Here is a 19,070-nt window from a genome sequence, read left to right on the forward strand (position 1 = left end):
AGATTCACTTCCGGAATTGGGTTAGAGACAATGGAGGCGATCTTGAAGGATCATTTGGCACGAAAAGCTTCGGTTTGTGTTGATCGCCGACGTAAGTCATGCAACCCTGCATTCGTGATTCCTCATTCTCAAGTCTTGGCAGCTATAGAGGCTAAAAAAAAAAGGCGAACGAATGGCTTGGACCGCCTGGATTCCGGGAAGAGCACTGCGGACCTGCCACTGTTCCTTGTACCTTATTCACGAAGGATACTAGCCTTGATTTTGGCAGGTAACGCGACAAGACAAAGAAGTGAAGGAAACAAAGACTTGGAGAATATGGGTCAATCCACGAAGAACAGGACGGAGAAGAGATGAAGGCGCGACGCACAGCAGCCGTTCTTGGAATACTATTCCTACAAGCCTTCCTGGTGATACAGCATGCCGCAGCGAGAGTTATACCAAAGACAGGCAGCGATAATGGCAATCCCGGTGCTCCCGTCTTACCAGGGCTGCACGACCTAGATCTGGATCGATCGCTCGAGGATAAGTACTTCCATGAGCCTGTCGGGCATGAAAAAGGCGCCGATGACCGGCTGGGGCATTACGACTCGCGGTACTTCCGGGGAATGGTGACGGATGCAGAGCGGATGGATACACTGACGCACATGGTGCGGGCCTATCTGCAGTTTGCTGACGCGCATGGCCTCGAAACCTGGATAGCTCATGGCACGTTGCTGGGGTGGTGGTGGAATGGAAAGGTAGATACATCCCTTTGAATAACTCGGTTCTTGGCTGATTTTTTTCTGATCGTTTCAGCTCCTCCCCTGGGACTGGGACATTGACGCCCAAGTCCTAGACACAACGCTAGCGCGCATGGGCCGCGAGTTCAACCAAACGCTCGCAATCTTCACAGACGACCGCAACAACACGCGCGAGTACCTCCTCGACGTGAATCCCTGGGCATACTTTCGGGACCGTGGGCCCGGGCACAACATTATCGACGCGCGGTGGATCGACACGCGGTCCGGGCTTTACATCGACATCACGGGCCTGAGCGTACTACAGCCTGACAAGGCGCCGGATGTCTGGGAATGCAAGAACCGGCACAAATACCGAACCGAAGACCTCTATCCGATGCGGCGCAGCACGTTCGAGGGCATGTCCGCGTTGATTCCATACAATTACCAGGACATTTTGACCGAGGAGTATGGAGACAAGGCACTGGCCAAGACGGCGTTTCTTGCGTACGTTCCGAACGAATCTACCTGATAAAGGCGTTGACTGACATCAAGCAGGCATACATGGGACCCTAACAAGGGGCTATGGGTGCCGGATTACTAGTCATGATGGGTTCAAATGCATTATCGGCGTTCAGGTTGTTGATACTACAAATGTTGATACCCCGAAAATCGGTCCTTAGTGACTTGCACTGTCCAGTAGCTTCTAGAAGCTAAATTAATTAATTGCTTGGTTCAGCGGGTCAGCACGTGTTTATTAATCCACTGATTAGATAAGATAATCACGACGATGACGGAGTATATAGACGCCTACAACTGAGAACTCCAACTCGATAAACATTACAACTGAACCACGATGGGAGACACCGACTCACCCTCCACAATGGAGGAGCCTCTCAGTTTAACAATCCACCACCGCGGCACATCGCACACCATCCTCGTCGACCGCGCCGCCACACCCACCGACCTAGCAATCGCCGTCGCCGAACAGCTACACATTCCCCCCGAGAACCAGAAATACCTCATCAGTCCGAAACCGGGCATGCTGAAGCCGCCATTTTCCAGCACAGACCAGCTAACATCTCTTCTCCCCGCGGAAGGCGCTAAAACGAAGATTACTCTCCTGGGAACATCCACACAGGAAATCGACGCATTAAACGAGAGCATCAACGCGCAGAAAGCGCGACAAGCCGCACGAGCGGCAGCATGGTCGTCACCAGCGCCGACGACGTCGAGAAGAAAAGCAGGGGGAGTCGCCACACTATCCTCGGTATCATACGGCTTTGACCGCATCCTTCCCCTTCAGGGCCTTCCACATCCCGAGCGGAGTCTCGCGTTCCTAGAACGTCTCGCAAATGATCCCGGCGTGAAGTTTGCGATGCAGAAGCACCGGTTCCGCGTGGGCTTGCTCACGGAGATGGACCCCGCAACGCATACAACGCACGAGTCGCGCACGCTCGGGCTAAACCGCAACAAGGGTCAAGTTATTGAGCTACGGCTGCGAACAGATAATTACCTGGGTTACCGCGACTACCGCACTATCCGCCGCACGCTGTGCCATGAACTGGCGCATAATGTGCATAGCGAACATGATCGGCAGTTTTGGGAGTTGACGAAGCAGTTGGAGCGGGAGGTTGAGCGGGCGGATTGGACCCGTGGTGGGAGGAGTGTCGGTGGGGAGGAGTTTTATAACCCGGCGGATTGGGAAGGGTATGTGAATGCTCCGGAGGGGGCGTATGTCGATCATGGGGGGTGGACTGGTGGAGAGTTTGTCCTGGGGTCGGGTAATGGGAGTACGAGTAGTAGTACGGACCAACAATCCCGGGCAGACGAGGATCCGTCGACGCGAAGAGAAAAGCTGGCGAAAGCAGCCGAGGAGCGATTAAAACGGATGGGAGCTGGACGACAATAATAATATGATACCCAATCAATCACTTTTTTTTTATATGAATGTACATAGCATGCGCTAGATTTGCATGGAGATTATTGCTCATTCACAAACAACCCAGCCATGCCCTGACCCGTCCCAATGCACATACTCGTCAGCAGAATCTTCTTCTTCTGCCTCCTCGCCTCGCTCAACCCCGTCACCACCTGTCTAGCGCCCGTTGCGCCAAGTGGGTGGCCCAAGGCAATTGCTCCGCCGCGCGGGTTCAGCTTCTCATGCGGAATCTGCAGCTTGTCGCGGCAGTAGACTGCCATCGACGCAAACGCCTCGTTGATTTCGATAATGTCGATGTCGTCGATGGTGAGACCGAATTGCGACAGGAGTTTCGGAATAGCAGCCGTAGGGCCGATGCCCATGACGCGCGGCGGGACGCCGGCGACGGCGGCGCCGCAGAATTTGGCCAGGATGGGTTGGCCGAGTTCGATGGCTTTGGAGCGGCGCATGAGGAGGACGGCCGCAGCTATACTACATTAGTCTCCATTGCCACGGTTGTATGTAAAGAGAAGGGAAAGTACCTCCATCCGTAACCTGACTAGCATTCCCACCCGTCGTCCTGGGACCAAACTGCGGGAATGCAGGGCGAATCTTGGACAGCGCCTCATACGTAGTTCCATAGCGGATACCATCATCCCGGGTGAGCGTCACCTCCTTCGTCTCTCCGGTCTTGGGATCCTTGACCGTTGTCCGCACGGGGACAATCTCATCGTCGAACCAGCCCGCCTTCTGCGCCGCTTCCGCCCGCCGGAACGACTCGACGGCATACTGATCCTGCATCTCGCGAGTAACGTTGAAATCGGCTCCGACGTTTTCGGAGGTCTGGCCCATCGGCTGCAGACAATCGGCGGCTTCCTGGTTGCGCATAATCTCCGGGTGGAACGGCTGCGGAGTGCCTTCCGTTGTGGACATGGATTCAGCACCCAAAGCGATACCAATGTCAATCGCGCCGAGCTGGATCTGGTTCGCAATGTCCTGGATCGCTTTCAAGCCCGAAGAGCAGAAACGGTTCACCGTCGAAGCACCCGCTGTATGCGGGATGCCGGCTGCGAGGGATGCGGCGCGGAGGATGTATGGCGCTCGGCCTTCATTGACCTATCCCACATCAGCATTTCCCCCCATTGAATATGTAGAGGTCTGTCGTACATTGCCCATGCACACATCGTCAATCAACTTCGGATCCAACTTGGACCTCGCCACCACTTCCTTCAACAGCGAATAAACAATGTAATCAAGCGGAGTATCCTTAAACCCGCCCCGTTTGGCCTTGGTCAGGGGCGTCCGCAGCGCAAGCGTAATTACCACATCATCGGGATTTTTCTGCGTACTGTCATGATTACCTCGGGTCAGCTTATTGACCTTTGACGTAAAGATTGTGGCAGGCGACCTACATGGCAGACACTCCGCCAGAACCAGATGGCTTGAGATGGTTAAAGATGGACGAGAGACGTTCAACGGCCATGGTGACGGGTGGTTCGCAACTTGAGTAAAGAAAATTGTCAAAAGTAAACGGCTATACGAGCCCGTGAGGAGAGCTCGGCTCATATAGATCTCCGTCCTCGGTTCGGCCGAGGTATTTTGTATGCGGGGAAAGGTCGGAGCGATTTCCGAGTCTCCAACTTCTGCCGCTATTCCTATTACGGTATATACCTGAACATTACATTTAATCCAAAATAGGTAGGCATTACGTTCAAGAGAATTTCATGTGAACCTGCATCAATCTGTATGGTTCATTCATTACTCTAGTCTAACTTTGCATGATTCATCCTCTGCGAAATCTCAAAGAGATCTAGCATCGCATGTCATAAGCGGTCGCTGAAACGAGATTCCCCCGTCCACCCCAGACCAAACAATCGTAGAAAGAGTCTTCAAATCGACCTTCACTGGCCATTCTCCTTGGACTCATTGGCAGCATTCTCTGCCGGCTTCTCCGCATTCGCCTGCTCCGGCTGATCGGCCTTCTGGCCCTCCTCCGCAGGCGGCGCATCCTTCATCTCGGTATCACCACCCTCGGCCTTTTTGGCCTCTTCCTCGGCCTTCTTCTTGGCCTCCTCCTCAGCCTTCCGGGCTTCCTCCTCGGCCTTGCGCTTGGCCTCTTCCTCTGCCCGCTTGCGAGCCTCCTCTTCCTCTCGAGCCTTCCGCTCAGCCTCGAGCTTGTCAAAGTAGCGCTGGATAATCGGACCCGCAATAGCCCGGATATCTTGAAGCTTGGCTTCGTAGGCGGCCTTTGTAGTGTCCTCGCCCTCGTCATACAGCCAATCCTTCCCGACGTTAGTGATGTACATGTATTCAAAAAGAGGAATTAAACTCACCTCAGTCTCCGTCAGCTTGGCCCGCAACTTATCCTTCTCCTCCTCGCTGGCAAACTCAGCATAGGTGGTCTCAATCTTGTCCCGGAGCTCGTAAATAGTCGACTCCAGTTCATTCTTCTTCTCATCCGTCTCAGCCACCAGCTTGTCTTCCGCCACCATGGCGTTCTCCTTCTCAATCCATGCGTTGCGTGTCGCATCATCCAGCGAAACGGTGCCCGAAACAATCGGCAGGTCGCCCTTGCGCACCTGCTTCTTGACCTTGCGGGTCTTCTTGGGCTGCTCATCCGTTTCCATGGCCTGTGAAGGAGTCAACATCAAACTCTTTTTCCTTCGAATCAGCGACGGATACTTACATCACCCTCCTTCTTCTCCTCTTCCTTCTTCTCCTCCTCAATCGGCTCCTCAACCTCGACATCCTCAACGTAGTAGCCAGACTCGACATTGAGGATACCGTGCAGGTTGAGGCGCGTCTTGAGCTTGCAGATCATAAAGTCATTGTTGCCGTCCGGCTTGACGTCCTTGACGGAGAACCGGCCGATCCATGGGCTCATCTTGCCGGGCAGCAACTCGGGCTTTGCGTACCGCGCCTCCAGGTCAAACGGCTGCTTGCGGTAGAAGGTCAGGATCTTGGTCGATGGCACGGTGTTGCCCTTGTTGAACACCGTCAGGCTGGTGTCCTCATCCGGAATATCCGGAGACTGCTCCCACGTGAACTCGATCGGGTAGCTGACGATGTCGTGGACCGAGAAGTCCCGCACGCGGAAGACAGGCGACAGGATCGCGCAGCTGAACGTGCAGCCCCGCGCGACGGCCTCGTCCTGGTTGAGAGTGAAAGAAAGGTTCTTGCCAAAGAACTTGCTGACAATCTCCTTGACGATCGGCACCCGGCTGGTGCCGCCGACCATCTCGATAAAGTCAATGTCCTCCGGCTTGAGCTTTGCATCGGCCAAAGCCTGCTCCAGCACCACGACCATGCGGTCAAGCAGGGGCTTCACCATATCCTGCAGCTCCTCGCGCTTGACCATGGCGCGGACATCGACATCGTCCATCAGCGATTCAACGTTGATCGGCGCAACCGGGTTCGCCGACAGAACCTTCTTCAGCTTCTCCGCCGCGGCCATGGTGCGCGCCCACGCCTTGGGGTTGGTCTTGATGTCAACCTTGAACTTTTCCTTGAATTCCTTCGCCAGGTACTCGGTCAGCGCGCGGTCAAAGTCGCGGCCGCCGAGATGCCGATCCCAGGCGGTGGACTTGACATGAAGCTCGCCCTTGCGGAACTCGACGACGGAGACAGTGAAGTCACCGTAGCCGACATCCACAAACGCCACACGCCGCGGCTTCTCCTCAGGGCCCGGCAGATCCAGCTTCGTAATACCGTAACCCAACGCAATGGCGGTGCAGTCATTGATCAGGCGCAGTGTTCGCAGGCCGGCAATTTCGGACGCATCCAGCATCGCTCTCCGCTGCGCATCGGTGAACCACACGGGCACGCTGATCACAACATCGGACACCGGCATCTTGGTCTCATGCATGGCCGTCTGCTTGATCTTGTTCAGGAACATGGCCATGAGCTGCGTGGCGGAGAACTTTTCCCGCTTGCCCAGGTACGACACCTCGACTCCGACCTGCCCGTTGACATCGCACAGCGGGGCGACGTTGTACTGCTGCTCGATTTGCATATCCGGGTCATTGTAGGAGCGGCCGATCAAACGCTTGATGCCCGCAACGGTGTTTTTCAGGTTCGAAATTTCTTGTGTCTTGGCGGGTTCGCCGAGATATCTGCTCTTAGGGCCGAAACCCACGAGGGTGCTGTATGACAACGGATCAGCGTGTGTTCATCGAATAAAAAAGTGAGGGAACGACTCGGCACTTACGGTGTCGATCGGTTAGAGACCTCATTTGTGATCTAGTGACCGCGCTAGAATTAGCCAACAGCTCAATCAAAATTGACATTGTTCTTTGGTCGTGCTCAGGAAACACCAGCGAGGGGCATGGAGGGGCTCAAACTTACGATATCAATGCCCTTGTTGCGGGCGACACCGATTTTGGTGCTCTGCGTACCCAGGTCAATCCCGATGACGCTCATGGCGGGAACGAGACGACAGTTAAGAGTTTAAAAATTGGAGAGCAATAATGAAGAGAACGAGGGGTAAAAAACTGACGCGGTTGAACGCTGATAAAAAACCTAACTGCGAGTTGTCCTTGGCGTGACTACTCTGTGTGATGCCTGAGAAATCAGGCAAAGACTGTCGTTTCGTTGCCACCGATTCAGATTTTTGCTCTTGTTTGGAGACGAATTGCCACACAACGTGCTTTTCGGCGCGCAGCAGAAGCGGTTCTGTCGCGGCAACTCTTTGAATTTATAGTATTCTCATCGTAAACAGCAGCATCGGTCAACACCCATATATCATTTCCAGCTAAGAATGGAGCTCTTGGCTTCGGCCGTCATCGAATCTTCTGGTTCCTGCTGGATGCTTGGCTGTTTTTCACCGCCTAGGATCATTGGCAGAATGTCTTGACCGCCTTCCCGTTCCTTATTCATTCCCCAAAGTCGTGAAGTCACTGGGCACGCCTGAATCAAATGATCGATACCTGAAAGAAAAGCCCTAACAGAGGCTGCGCCCAAATAAGACATACAGGTCCCGTAGTATCCATTCATTACACTTTCTCAGCTGCCCAAACTCCTCCCCGTTTACGATTCAATTTCATCGTGAGCCTCAAACTGTCACACCTCGTTGGATTTCCTGCCTAAACCCATCAGCCGACGCCGTTTGCGCTCTGGTCGAACCACCCGTTCGGCACTTGCAATGGATGGACGGTCATCTGCTATCGATTGCCGCTGCTGATTATGTCTTCCAAGTGGGCTAGAGCTGGGATGAGACGGCGGAAGCTGCCTCAGGGGCTCTGGAGATGCAGGCGGACCGTCGACATTGAGATCCACGTAAGGGATGCCCGATAGCTCGGGAATTTCTTTGGGTGTCCAATTGAGCCGATCCGGGGTCGTGTTGATGCTGGTCACATCATCAACGCTGCCATTACGGATACCAAGCAAACTCGGCGAGTATCTGCCGTCCTGCAGCTTCCGCCGCTCGTCCTCATCTACGAGGCTTTCGACCCGTCGTGGCATCATCACGGGACTGCCAGAACTTATCGTGGATGGATCGAGAGATTTCCGAGGTGTCGGCGCCGCACGGAACAGGCGACGGGGACTCAGCTGGATAAGGGAGAGGTCAGAGTCATTATACCGGAGATAGTATACCCCGGATTCCTGAACCTCAGAATAATGACCTTCCAAGCTGTCTACCGGATGAAGAGGAACCCCCTGCATGGCCTGTCCGTATTCACGGAAGGTTGAAACGTCCACGTTGAGGTCGTCGCCGCGGGCCTCGGCCTGTTCGGTCGCTTCTCGCGGCGTCGTGAACTCGTCCGCCCTGGTCGCGTCCGTCCGGGGCCCGCCCCAAGTGCGCTTGCCTGCCGTGAGGCACCCGTAGACGAGATACATCCAATTGAAGAAAGGATTTACCAAAAACATCAAAGGATAGAGCCAAGCTTTGTACCGCTTGAGCACATACCCAAAGTAGAGCATAAGCAAGTAATTCAGGCCCAACGAGATGGCAATGAAACCAACGGGCAGGTCCGCGATGGTATTGCTCGTGCTGAGGACAGAAACGACCATGATAAAGAAGAGCAGGGCCGTCGTCCGAATCGTGTTCTGCATCAAGCGGATGATACACAGAACAGGATAGCGCCTCCAGATGCGCATGTCTGTGAGCATGCACGCCTCGTTCGTGATAAATCCAAGAAACCAGCGGCGGCGCTGCTTGACCAGGCTCGGAACTGTCTGAACCGCCTCGGTCTTACAGAAGGCACTCGCACACATCTGGATCTGATAGGGTTTGGTGGCGTTCACCATGAACAGATGGGTCAGCCAACGGTCTTCGCCCAAGTGACACTTTAGATAGTCAAAAAAGTCCTCGACCTTGTCGATCTGGTCCTCGAAATAATACTTGGCCATCTTGCGAAATGCGGAGAACCGAAGACAGGTCAAGGCTCCAGGAAGGCACGTTACCGCACCGCAGCATGACTCGACTGAGCGCTCGAACAACTGACCATGAATGTATTCCATGTCCTGTAGGAGTGTGACCAGTGAGTGCTTGGCGGTAGTCGAGGTCACCACTCCAGTCATAGCCAACATGTCGCGGGAGCTGCCGGGCTTTAGTTCCATATCGTACATGAAGTTCTGCAGGCAGAGCTTATCCAAGATGCAGTCAGAGTCAATGAACAGAACGAACAGGTCGTCGTGACGCATCAGATACCGTGCGTAGATCCGGTCGATGAGCTTGTAGGTCTGCTTCTGGCAACGCCGCTTGCCTCCGTGGGGGAATCTGCTGACAGTCACACGGGCTGCTTTGTAAACAACATCAATACTCTGTGCTCGCTTCCTAATCCCGGGCGGAATTCCCAACTGCTTCGCTACTGGACACCACAGACTATCGGCCGGCTCGCCGTCAAAGGACAAAAAAACGTGGATGCAGGAAGGCGGGTAGTCGCATTCCACCACGGACTCCATGGCCTTGATGAGCACGGATGGCTCTTCGTTGTAGACGGGCATAACGACGACCACTTTGGGAGCCATACCGTGGAGAACAGCCTTGGTTTTGCGAGACCGGCCGATGGTGGTGGTCACCACGTTGTAGAGACAAAGCGTCCATGGAATGATAAGCAGAGCCGAGAAGGAATAGAACGCAAACCATTGGAGGAACCAGACCATCCTTTGAGGGAAATACTGCGTGATTCTCGATGGAAATGGGAGTGTGACAATCATGACGGGCAGGAAGATTCCCCTACAGCATTTACGTCAGCCACACAGGGGATTATCTGTCAGCATCGTCCTACCGTACCGGAGTGCGGTAAAAACGATCATCATAATCACAGCGAGAAAACGAGTGCTCCAATGCTCTGCTTTTTGAAAGACTTTCACCAGACAGAAGAGAAAGGCAGCCAGCCAAAGGAACCACTCGACAAAAGCAGCCAGCATAAAGGGCATGACGAGGATGATATACACTATCTGTAATCGATCAGTGTTGGAGCCGGGTATAATTCCTGTTGGAGGGTGATACATCAGCGATCGGCCAAGGGCCGGTGATGGGGGGCGCCATCTGGGGTTCTATTTAAGCCTGTCCAAGCCGTTTGGCGGAGTGGACGATACAGATACTAATCTGGCGGAGATACAGACGGCAGCATGAAGCCGTGCCTGAACGAGGATCGATGGTGGACATGGTGGCCAAAGAGCAAGTGCGCCGGTTGTTCCTTCCTCCATCTTCGACTCATGCTGATGCTTACTTCAGCCGGTCACGTTCAGCTTGACATGCAAATACTCGAGCGAGATCAACGAGACTTTCCACTCCACAAGTACTAAAGAATCTCAGGGCTTGGACTGTCGACACGGCATGACTCTTTCCCCAGGAGTAGAGCAATTAAGATCATTACGATTAATAAGGAGAGCAACTGTTAGTCTCTTCTACGTTAATGCATAACAGAGCTCCGGCCCATGGGAGTGTTCAATAGCCGTGGATGTTGATGTACCCCAATGTCGCCGTCTCATCCCCTCAGAAAGCGCAATAGATTGTCGGAATCAGGGCAAGCCCTAATCAGATGCATATCAATCACGCTAACCAATTCCGGACTAGTGCGGCTCAAGGACGGGGCGTCGTCAGAGGAATTAACCAAGCCAGTTGATAGCTATGTTGTTCTCAGTCGGCCATCAAGTGGCTGCGTGAATGGGAGCCAGCAATTGGACATTTTGACTGACTACGATACAGTATCTCCAACTACCTCCGTGGTAACCAAACTGAGTCAGCGAGTTCAACAAAGAGCTCTGTCATAGCTTCGACCGCCGCGAAAGCTGATTGGCTGGAACCCGCTGCTCTTGGAAGCAGGGTCAAGCAACTAAATTTTCCCCCGCCGCGACTCGTCGCCTCAATTGTCTGAAACCGCGTTCACTTGGAGCCGGTTTTTTCATCCGACCACTCTAGGATTGGACTTTACCGTTCACGAAATTCATTGATCGGTCTGGGATAGTTGGCACGTCTCCCATAGTTTTAACCGTCGATCTCGATAGACGACTATTGTCGACTCTCCCCACGACCGCGTCCCGCGTGATTGGCCATGTCGGAAGAGAACAAGGCCACCTCGGCCGCTAGCGTGAACGCCGAAGCCGAGAAGGATGTCCAGAACGTGCTGGCGGAGTTGAAGGGCGAAAAGACCGAGGAGAAGAAGGAGGGCGAAGCGCAAAAGGCAGATGGCAAGGATGCGGCCAACGGGGCTGCCGCCAAGGATGGCGGAGAGAACAAGCAACAAGAATCGTCGGCGCAACAGCAGCAAGGCAAGCGCAAGAACCGGGGCGTCAAGTCCGACTACTCGGTGCTGAAGGAGTCGAGCGATCCGAACGAGATCCGCAAGCAGGTGGAGTTTTACTTTTCGGACTCGAATCTGCCGATGGACCGCTTCCTGCTGTCCAAGGTCGGCGGCAGCGCCAACAACCCCGTGGATCTGACCCTGATCCACTCGTTCAAGCGCATGCGACGGTTCCAGCCGTTCAGCGCCATCGTCGAGGCGCTCAAGTCATCCGAGACGCTCGAACTGACCGACAACGACACCAAAGTGCGGCGCAAGAAGCCGCTGCCGGAGTCGGCGGACAAGCTCCTCGAGGACCCGAGTGCGATCCGGGAATTTGAGAACGAGTCGATGGCGCGCAGCATCTACGCTAAGGGCTTTGGGGAAGAGGGACCCACGACGCAGTTCGACATTGAGGCCTTTTTCGCACAGTTTGGTCCGACGAACGCGATCCGTCTGCGCCGGACGCCGGACAAGACGTTCAAGGGCAGTGTCTTTGTCGAGTTCGACTCCGAGGAGACCCAGAAGAAGTTCCTGGCGCTGGACCCCAAGCCGAAGTGGAAGGGTCAGGAACTGATCATCAAGAGCAAGAAGGAATACTGCGACGAGAAGGCCCGGGAGATTGCCTCGGGCAAGATCAAGAACCGCGGCAAGGGCAAGGGCCGTCAGGACCAGCGGGATTGGCGCGAGCGACGGGCAGAAGATCAGAAGAACGGCTTCCCGGAGAAACAGACCACGGAGGAGCCGAGCAAGAAGCGCGCGCCCGAGGAGGGCGCCGAATCCGAGCCTCCAGCGAAAAAAGTAGACACGAAGGAAGGATGAATTTATCGCTGTACTTAATATCAACATTCTTGCAATGCTGTACAATCGACTTTCTATCAACCTTTCAGGGCTATGTACAACCGTATTATATATATCTCGATCCCGTCAAAACTCGAGATCGTAAGCCAGCGTATCAACGCACAACTCCTCCCGAATCTTATGCACCCTATCGCGGACAATCAATCAGCATGCATCAGATATAAACCGGAAAGAAACAAAGGGTTGAATACTCTAAATGCGCCGGATGACCCGCGTAAACCTCCACATCCTCCTTCTTCTCCAAGACCGCAACAAGGCCCATATCGAAACCTTTTGCGCGAGGCACGCTAATCGGCAACGGAGGGCCGGTTTCGAGAGAGACGAGACCTACCAACCAAAACCATCGATGTCGGTAAATTGAACAATAACGACCCGGAATAAGATTATAAAAAGACTGATTTGCTTACCGGGAATCTTGCCCACCATGGCCTTTGCTTTGGCGGACCATGCAGCGAGTTGTTCCTGTGTTACGCCCTCTTTGAGGCGGAAGAGAACTAGGAGAATCGTTAGTTGGGGTTACGTTGTTTAGATGGATAATGAATGGTGGATGGAGTGAAGTAGGTGGGATCCGAACCAACGTGGTAGACGGGCATTCTGTATTGACGCTGAGAGCTGCGGCGGAATATGTATAAACTTGATTTTTCAATGTCCTTGTAATCTGCTGAGGGATGTTGAGAAATGTCTAGTCCGTTGATCAATGGGTCACTCCGATATGTTCGGCCCCGCGCCATCGGTAATCTCGCCGATTATAAGTCCCCCCCCCCAAAAATACTCCAACGTCAAGTCCCAAGAACAAATTGGAGTTGAGACTACGAAGAAATAATGCGACGGTCAAGGGTTTAAGGTGTATAATTGAGACGAACAGACAAAAACAACAATCCTGGTATCACAAAACGCCCATGCAATGCGGCCTGTCCACAACATACCAACTCCCTGAAAACAACACACACACCATAGTGGATAGTGAATACAGGATTAAAGTGAATAGCTTTAAAGATACGCCATGATTGTCCAACCGAGGGTCATGGCGCATAAGAATGCCAGCAGAAGCAAACACGCAAACACAAATCCTCCAAGTCTCTCGACTCTCTGGATACCTCTGTACATCCATATTCACCCTCCGTCCTTCAGCCAATCATGGTTTTACAAACGGTCCATCCAGAGTCGTTCCCCGTACAATGTAATAGGTCAGCAAGTGGCGATCATTACCGGACGGGCAGTCGATGGCACGCCAATAATCGTCTTCTGTTTCGAACAATGGACGCAATGACACACAGAGTTGTGTGACTGATCGCCGAATGTCGGGTGAGCCTTCAGTCAGGCCGCGGTGCGCCCATTTGCTTAGCCGGTCCACGATCGTCCGATCCAGAGGGACCTCGTGCTTGGTGAGCCGCTGCACCAGACCAGCCAGCACAAAGTTCCCCATGATGGTCACGCGCGATCCATTTTCATCCATGTTTTCCTTATCCAAGAGATTCAACACGGCATCGATCACGACCGGGGGCTGGCACGATGCCACGATCGTTTCCACGGTTTCCTCGAGCCCGCTAACAGCGTGATTGTTCACCTCATAATGCTTTCGAGCCTCGAGCAACGCAATCATGGCTCGCGCGTAATAGGTTGAGAACCAAGTCTTGTTGTAAGCCAACATCAGGCGAATGGTGGCCAGGATCTGCGACTTCACTTCCAATGGCTTGCCCAGTCCTGGAGAGCGGTTCCAGCTCTGCGGATCCTCAAGAGCATCCAGAAGGGCCAGCAGCAATTGGCAGAACTTATCCTCGTCGACGAAGAGGCTGTCATGGTACCGGATAATCGACTGCAGTTTCCGATAACCATGGACATCCAAGGAATAGGTGCGCACTCTGGCGATGCCCTTGTCTAACAGCATCCGAGCTTTGGCCGGATCCTTCGATCGAGGGCTGACACTTTTACGACGTTCAGTGTTCTCGGTCCGTCCTGTTCGCCCGCTCGACATCTTTCCCTTCTCCAACGAGACTCCACCAGCCAACGAATTCCGCTCAGGCGAGGGCGTGAATTTCGAGGCGCGGTTGGTAGGCACGTTCGGCTCATTCAATGGCAATTCTTCGAGGACGGGTTTGCTATTCATCTTCGCCGGGACCTCCGGTGACTTCTCGTCCCGATCTCCAGGCGTTTTCTCCGGCGGGACGGGTGACGCCGGATCCTCGTAGACTTTTAGTTGAGCAGAAGAGGCTGGTTCCGCTGCTGCTGGCTGAGAAGAGTCCGGGCTGCGAGAGGCCGATCCAAATTGGTCGGCATTGTGCTCCGCGGGCGGTATCTCGGCAGACACCGTGTTGGCCGCATCGTTGAGGTTCTGAGAAACATCGTGAGGCGACACCGGGGAAGACAAATCAACCATTTCCTCCTGTTGTTCACCGGACACCGTGGTTTGCAACGCTTCCTGGCCAGATGTCGGATCATCCAGGGGAGGAGATGTGGGCGCCATCACATCCCCGCCACTCAGCGGATCAGACATCGTGGTGGGCGCCGCATCCTCCACAGGTGCCGCCGGGAGTGCAGTTTCCTCAACAATGGCGGCGCTGCCCGCCTGATCGGTTTCCATAGGGACTTCCTCAACGTTCTGGCTCGCTGTTTCGACACGGGCCACAGTGTCCGCCGTTTCTGCGTCGTGTTCGGGAGATAGGGCCGAAACCGTGTCCGAGATGCCAGCCTGATCTCCTGGCTCATCTCCACCGTGCCTGGAGTCGGGAACCAAGATCTCTGGAGTACCGTTGATCTTCTCCTCGGAGGAGCCCTCCGTCGGGGAGATCAGGACACCATCGTCGACCGAAGGCTGCGGACGTTGAATATCGGCCGAGTCGCCGCGGGCCTGGTCGTCCCGACCGTGCGCGTCTCCTGGTCTTAACGACGAAATGTCGAGCTTCTTCGGCTTGTTCTTCGCCGGACTGGTTGGAGCTGCACCGAGTCTGGACTTTGGCCGGGCCGGCGTCCGAGAACGCGGCGTGGTCGCCGAGGTTGGTTTGGTCTTCGAGGGGCTCGAGTCGGTGCTCGTTGTCCCACTTCGGCCCGTTCCGTTCTGGCGGCGGCGATCTGCGTAGGGGTCGGCTGTAGCCGGACGTGGCGGCTCTGGCCGACGAGCTTTGGAACCGGGTCGCATTGGTGCAGAAGACAGGGAGGACAGCGACGCTCCTGTCGGCACCGTCTGCGTGGTGCTCTGTGTCGTGGTTGCGCGAGCGAGCGGTCGAGTCGGCTTCGTCTCAGCATAAGTCGACTGTGCAGATTCCGGACGCGGAGGAAGATTCTGAGAGGCCGCCATCCGCTTCTTCTGGGCAGCGATCGATTCCTTCAGTGTCGGCCGCCCCGTCGCTGCGGAAACGCTCTTGGAGAATCCCTGCTGAGTAGGTCCGGGAGTCGTAGCGGACGATGAATTCGGATTTGCAGGGTCCTTCTCGAGCATGGTTCTTGTTTTGTTGTCGAGAGAAGCCATAATCCTGCCTGCGTTAGTTCTATACAAGAGCTCAACACGCTGCAGAAGAGACTTACTGTGCGGCCCGGTCCGGCCAGCCCTGATGGTAGGTCCAAAAGGTCGCTCGCATGCCTTCTCGGACACCCGGATTGGCATCTGTAAGGCCCCTCTTGATACATTTCTCGACCAGGTCAAATCCGCCGCCGTGTTCCAGGGAACTCTTGTGACGAGATTGCTTGGTGAGAAGCGTCTTGAGCCAGCCCGTAGCGTACAGACGGGGCTGAACATTCTTATCCTGGCATGCAAACCAAACATGCTGCAAGAGACGCGGAGTGTACGATACATGCTGTAAGATCGTGTCAACCGTTACGTTGCCGTTCTCATGGCTGATCTTCTTCATGCCGCCGCACAGCTTGATAAAGGTCTGGAGCAAAAGCTCCACGGAAGGGTCCAACCCGGAACCGCAAATTCTGGCCAGGTCTTGGACCAAAAGGCATCCATTGGTGGAAAGTGTAGTTCGTAGGGAATTGACAACTTTGACGATGCCGTCAAGCAAGCTCTTCAGGCCGGAATAGAAGTGCTGTGGGAAGTCGCGCGGGGCATTGCCATGGGCCAGACTACGGAACGTGGCGATGGCCTTGTCTCGGAGTATCCAGTTATGTTCGGTCTCCCTGCCTTCGAAGTGAGGGAGCATGTTACGGATGAGATCGTCAATTTCACGATTCGATCTGACCATCAGAGGAACTACGTCGCTGTGTTCCTGATCGGCAGCCGAGGCCGCGTTGCTCAAGTCACCAACGCTCCGGCTGTGAGACAACGCCGGGCGAGACGGCTCCCCTTTCGCGGACCCTGGTCGCTGTTGGGGGGCATCATCTATTGAGAGACGGAATCAATACCCTATGTCCGAATGCGGGAACGAGGGCTTTACCTTCCGCCGGCCGTTCCATGCGGTTGGGAGCTCTGTCGAGACGGCTCGGAGCCCGAGTCGAAAGGGCGGAATTAGGGCGAGCGGGTTCGTCCCGGCGAGAATTGGACATGCTGCTGGCCGGACGAGGAGGCCCGACCGTCCGGGTGCTGGAGGACAGATCCGGGTCGACAATATGCAAGCTCGACAGAATCACCGAGACGATCGACTTGCGAACATTCCGCTCTGCAAGCTGCTGTCGTAGATCCGCCAGCGCTCGTGGCGGAGCATTGCTACGGGAAGGAGTTAGGACACACATCTCCCAGCTCTGATTCCGCGACTCACGAAAAAAGTTCAATCACGGTATTTTTGGCGACGTCTCTGACGCCACTGTCCGCATCTTCCAGACTCGCGATTAGACTGGGGACATAGATGCGGAATTTCAAGCTATGCTCCCTGGTCATCTGAAGGAATATTCAGTGAACTGATCTGGAGCACGAGTCGAATGCATGCTTTCTTACCATGCACAGCCACGCCATGCTCATTTCCTTGGCCCGCGGATTGCGGCCGACCAGGGCAATGCCTAACACATGATGTTCTACTTCTGAGGGCGAAGCCGGCCAGAAATCGGTAAAGGCCTGCGATGACTGGATGCGCAGGCGTTCCCGATGATCCCCCAGGCGTTCTAGCAAAAGAGGGTAGAATTGCCGCCCATTGGCGGCAATGATCACTTCGTTACCTTGTATATACAGACGCTTCAGGAGATGGCCGAGGGTAGAGAAGCCGGCGGAAGCGAGATTGGAGTGTGGAGCCGCAATGGCCAGGCGGGTGCTTTCAAAAAGCGGAGAAATGGCCGGCTCCGGCACCCTGCGCTGCTTGATCTCCGATTTGACTACTTGCAGGGCGCCCACCTTGTTGTCGACGGATGCATTGGCATTCTGCAGAACTGCCAACGTCTCGAGTGCCTTTGCCTCCATGATGAGCTTGATGGCGTGGGGAACAATCACATGGAGGACATAGTACACGGTCGATAGGACCAGGAAGTTGCGCAGGAAAAGGTTCACGTCAACCGCAACGAAGACCGCAGCTAAAAAGAACAGGAAATGCACCACCCCGAAGGAGCTCTCCGGGGAGACTGGGATCGGCACCGGATACCTGTCCATAGTGGAAGAGCGCCGTTAGCCGCTGTCCAATGACCAAAAAAGGATGCGCGGACGAGGAATCGGGCGAAGCAGGATTGCACAACAGCGCCCAAATGAAACAGACGTAGCCAAAAGCAGCGAAATGTGTTGTGAAAGGAAGATGGGTGGAGGAAGAAGAAGAGAGCGAAAGAGGGCGAGGGGCGATGGATGATTGGGGATGTTTTGTTTACTCTCTCGATCACAGCCGTCGAAGAAGGCAGGAGGCACTGCCGCGGAGAGGCAGGCGCCATGGCCGAGGTGTGCGTGGGATTGCCAGAATCGCACCGCAACTGCCGTGTGAGGGACGGGGTGTGCGGCGGCGGACGGAAACCGGGTGCCTCCTGATTCGGCGACGACGACTCGAGAATCGGGAAACCGGCGACAGAGACGGCATGAAAAAGCACCGAACAGGCCGTTTCCCGAGCGGTCCAATCGAACAACAAGCCAGAGCGAGAGAGAGCCGCAGCGGAAGGAGCAACGGGACAGCAGTAAACAAAACGTGTGCTTACCAGAAAAGGCCGAGTCAGATACGGGGCAGGAGCGCCCAACGCGCGTCGCAAGGAAGGTGCGATGCCGGACAGCCCGTTGCGAAGACAACGGGAAGGGGAGCAGCGAGAAAGAAAGCGCGGTCGAAGAGGGAATGCGAGGGCAAAGGAAAAAAAAAGATCCCCGTCGGTTGATCTGCGATGGTGGTGGTGTTGGAGGGCGGGTGTGGCTCACGCCGGTTTTTCCAGCCAGACGCCGAGACTAGCGCGAACCACAACGCTCGGCCTCTCCGCGCGGCTCGGCGCACGTGCACCCACCCTGTGTCGGGGCGATTAGAAATCGACTCGGCCCCGTAGGGACTGGTACTTTTGAACGCAGATGGATGAGGATTTACTCGCAGTACAATCTAAGGACCAGCACACTGGTGGATATTGAGGATACACTCCTGAAGAGACTGCGTCATTATGTCAGAGCTTGCAGGCTGCAAGGATCGTCTGGAAAATCCGCGGTTGATCAGTTGGGTCGGTGGAGCCCGCTAGCATGGTGGATGCTTGGCCAGTTGACGCATCGCCAATGGACGAGGAACGACCCAGAGGAACCAGCAGGTCGGAGCCCGGAATCGAGTCGAGACGGACTGTGGTGGATTGGGCGCTTGCTGGTAAGCTCACAGCAACTCGATTCTTGATCCATTCGCGGAACGATCGTTCGAGACTCGACTCCATCACAGTTACTCTGCCCACCCAGCAACATGAGAGTCGCTAACGCTTGAGTTCTCAGGTGGAACTGATCACCTCTGGCACTTTCAATTTTCAATTTTAATTTTTTTT

The 19,070-nt window shown here is 54.9% G+C and overlaps 8 protein-coding genes across 8 annotated transcripts; 3 read left to right on the top strand and 5 right to left on the bottom strand.

The window, feature by feature from the left end:
• Positions 1-350: 350 nt before the first annotated feature.
• VTN49DRAFT_841 (uncharacterized protein) lies at positions 351-1,320 on the top strand (the record flags this gene model as incomplete). Its single annotated transcript, XM_069416507.1, has 3 exons — positions 351-737; positions 796-1,223; positions 1,275-1,320. The coding sequence occupies 3 exons, from the start codon at positions 351-353 to the stop codon at positions 1,318-1,320; spliced, it is 861 nt and encodes a 286-aa protein (XP_069272627.1).
• A 279-nt stretch (positions 1,321-1,599) lies between these two features.
• Positions 1,600-2,628, top strand: VTN49DRAFT_842 (uncharacterized protein; the record flags this gene model as incomplete). Its single annotated transcript, XM_069416508.1, has 1 exon — positions 1,600-2,628. The coding sequence occupies one exon, from the start codon at positions 1,600-1,602 to the stop codon at positions 2,626-2,628; it is 1,029 nt and encodes a 342-aa protein (XP_069272628.1).
• Positions 2,629-2,699: 71 nt separating this feature from the next.
• VTN49DRAFT_843 (uncharacterized protein) lies at positions 2,700-4,120 on the bottom strand (the record flags this gene model as incomplete). Its single annotated transcript, XM_069416509.1, has 4 exons — positions 2,700-3,124; positions 3,180-3,753; positions 3,805-3,985; positions 4,050-4,120. The coding sequence occupies 4 exons, from the start codon at positions 4,118-4,120 to the stop codon at positions 2,700-2,702; spliced, it is 1,251 nt and encodes a 416-aa protein (XP_069272629.1).
• Positions 4,121-4,538: 418 nt separating this feature from the next.
• On the bottom strand, positions 4,539-7,056 carry VTN49DRAFT_844 (uncharacterized protein; the record flags this gene model as incomplete). The annotated part of the gene is made up of 5 exons (XM_069416510.1): positions 4,539-4,919; positions 4,971-5,267; positions 5,324-6,779; positions 6,845-6,876; positions 6,982-7,056. 5 exons carry the CDS (start codon positions 7,054-7,056, stop codon positions 4,539-4,541), a joined length of 2,241 nt encoding a protein of 746 aa, XP_069272630.1.
• A 639-nt stretch (positions 7,057-7,695) lies between these two features.
• VTN49DRAFT_845 (uncharacterized protein) lies at positions 7,696-10,017 on the bottom strand (the record flags this gene model as incomplete). Its single annotated transcript, XM_069416511.1, has 2 exons — positions 7,696-9,814; positions 9,872-10,017. The coding sequence occupies 2 exons, from the start codon at positions 10,015-10,017 to the stop codon at positions 7,696-7,698; spliced, it is 2,265 nt and encodes a 754-aa protein (XP_069272631.1).
• A 1,121-nt stretch (positions 10,018-11,138) lies between these two features.
• Positions 11,139-12,188, top strand: VTN49DRAFT_846 (uncharacterized protein; the record flags this gene model as incomplete). Its single annotated transcript, XM_069416512.1, has 1 exon — positions 11,139-12,188. One exon carries the CDS (start codon positions 11,139-11,141, stop codon positions 12,186-12,188), a length of 1,050 nt encoding a protein of 349 aa, XP_069272632.1.
• Positions 12,189-12,293: 105 nt separating this feature from the next.
• Positions 12,294-12,820, bottom strand: VTN49DRAFT_847 (uncharacterized protein; the record flags this gene model as incomplete). The annotated part of the gene is made up of 4 exons (XM_069416513.1): positions 12,294-12,354; positions 12,419-12,554; positions 12,635-12,721; positions 12,802-12,820. The coding sequence occupies 4 exons, from the start codon at positions 12,818-12,820 to the stop codon at positions 12,294-12,296; spliced, it is 303 nt and encodes a 100-aa protein (XP_069272633.1).
• A 542-nt stretch (positions 12,821-13,362) lies between these two features.
• Positions 13,363-17,739, bottom strand: VTN49DRAFT_848 (uncharacterized protein; the record flags this gene model as incomplete). The annotated part of the gene is made up of 5 exons (XM_069416514.1): positions 13,363-15,697; positions 15,750-16,545; positions 16,601-16,869; positions 16,922-17,040; positions 17,098-17,739. The coding sequence occupies 5 exons, from the start codon at positions 17,737-17,739 to the stop codon at positions 13,363-13,365; spliced, it is 4,161 nt and encodes a 1,386-aa protein (XP_069272634.1).
• Positions 17,740-19,070: the final 1,331 nt, after the last annotated feature.

Source organism: Thermomyces lanuginosus (genome assembly GCF_041956635.1).
Source record: "Thermomyces lanuginosus strain ATCC 200065 unplaced genomic scaffold VTN49scaffold_2, whole genome shotgun sequence".
Lineage (NCBI taxonomy): Eukaryota > Fungi > Ascomycota > Eurotiomycetes > Eurotiales > Trichocomaceae > Thermomyces > Thermomyces lanuginosus.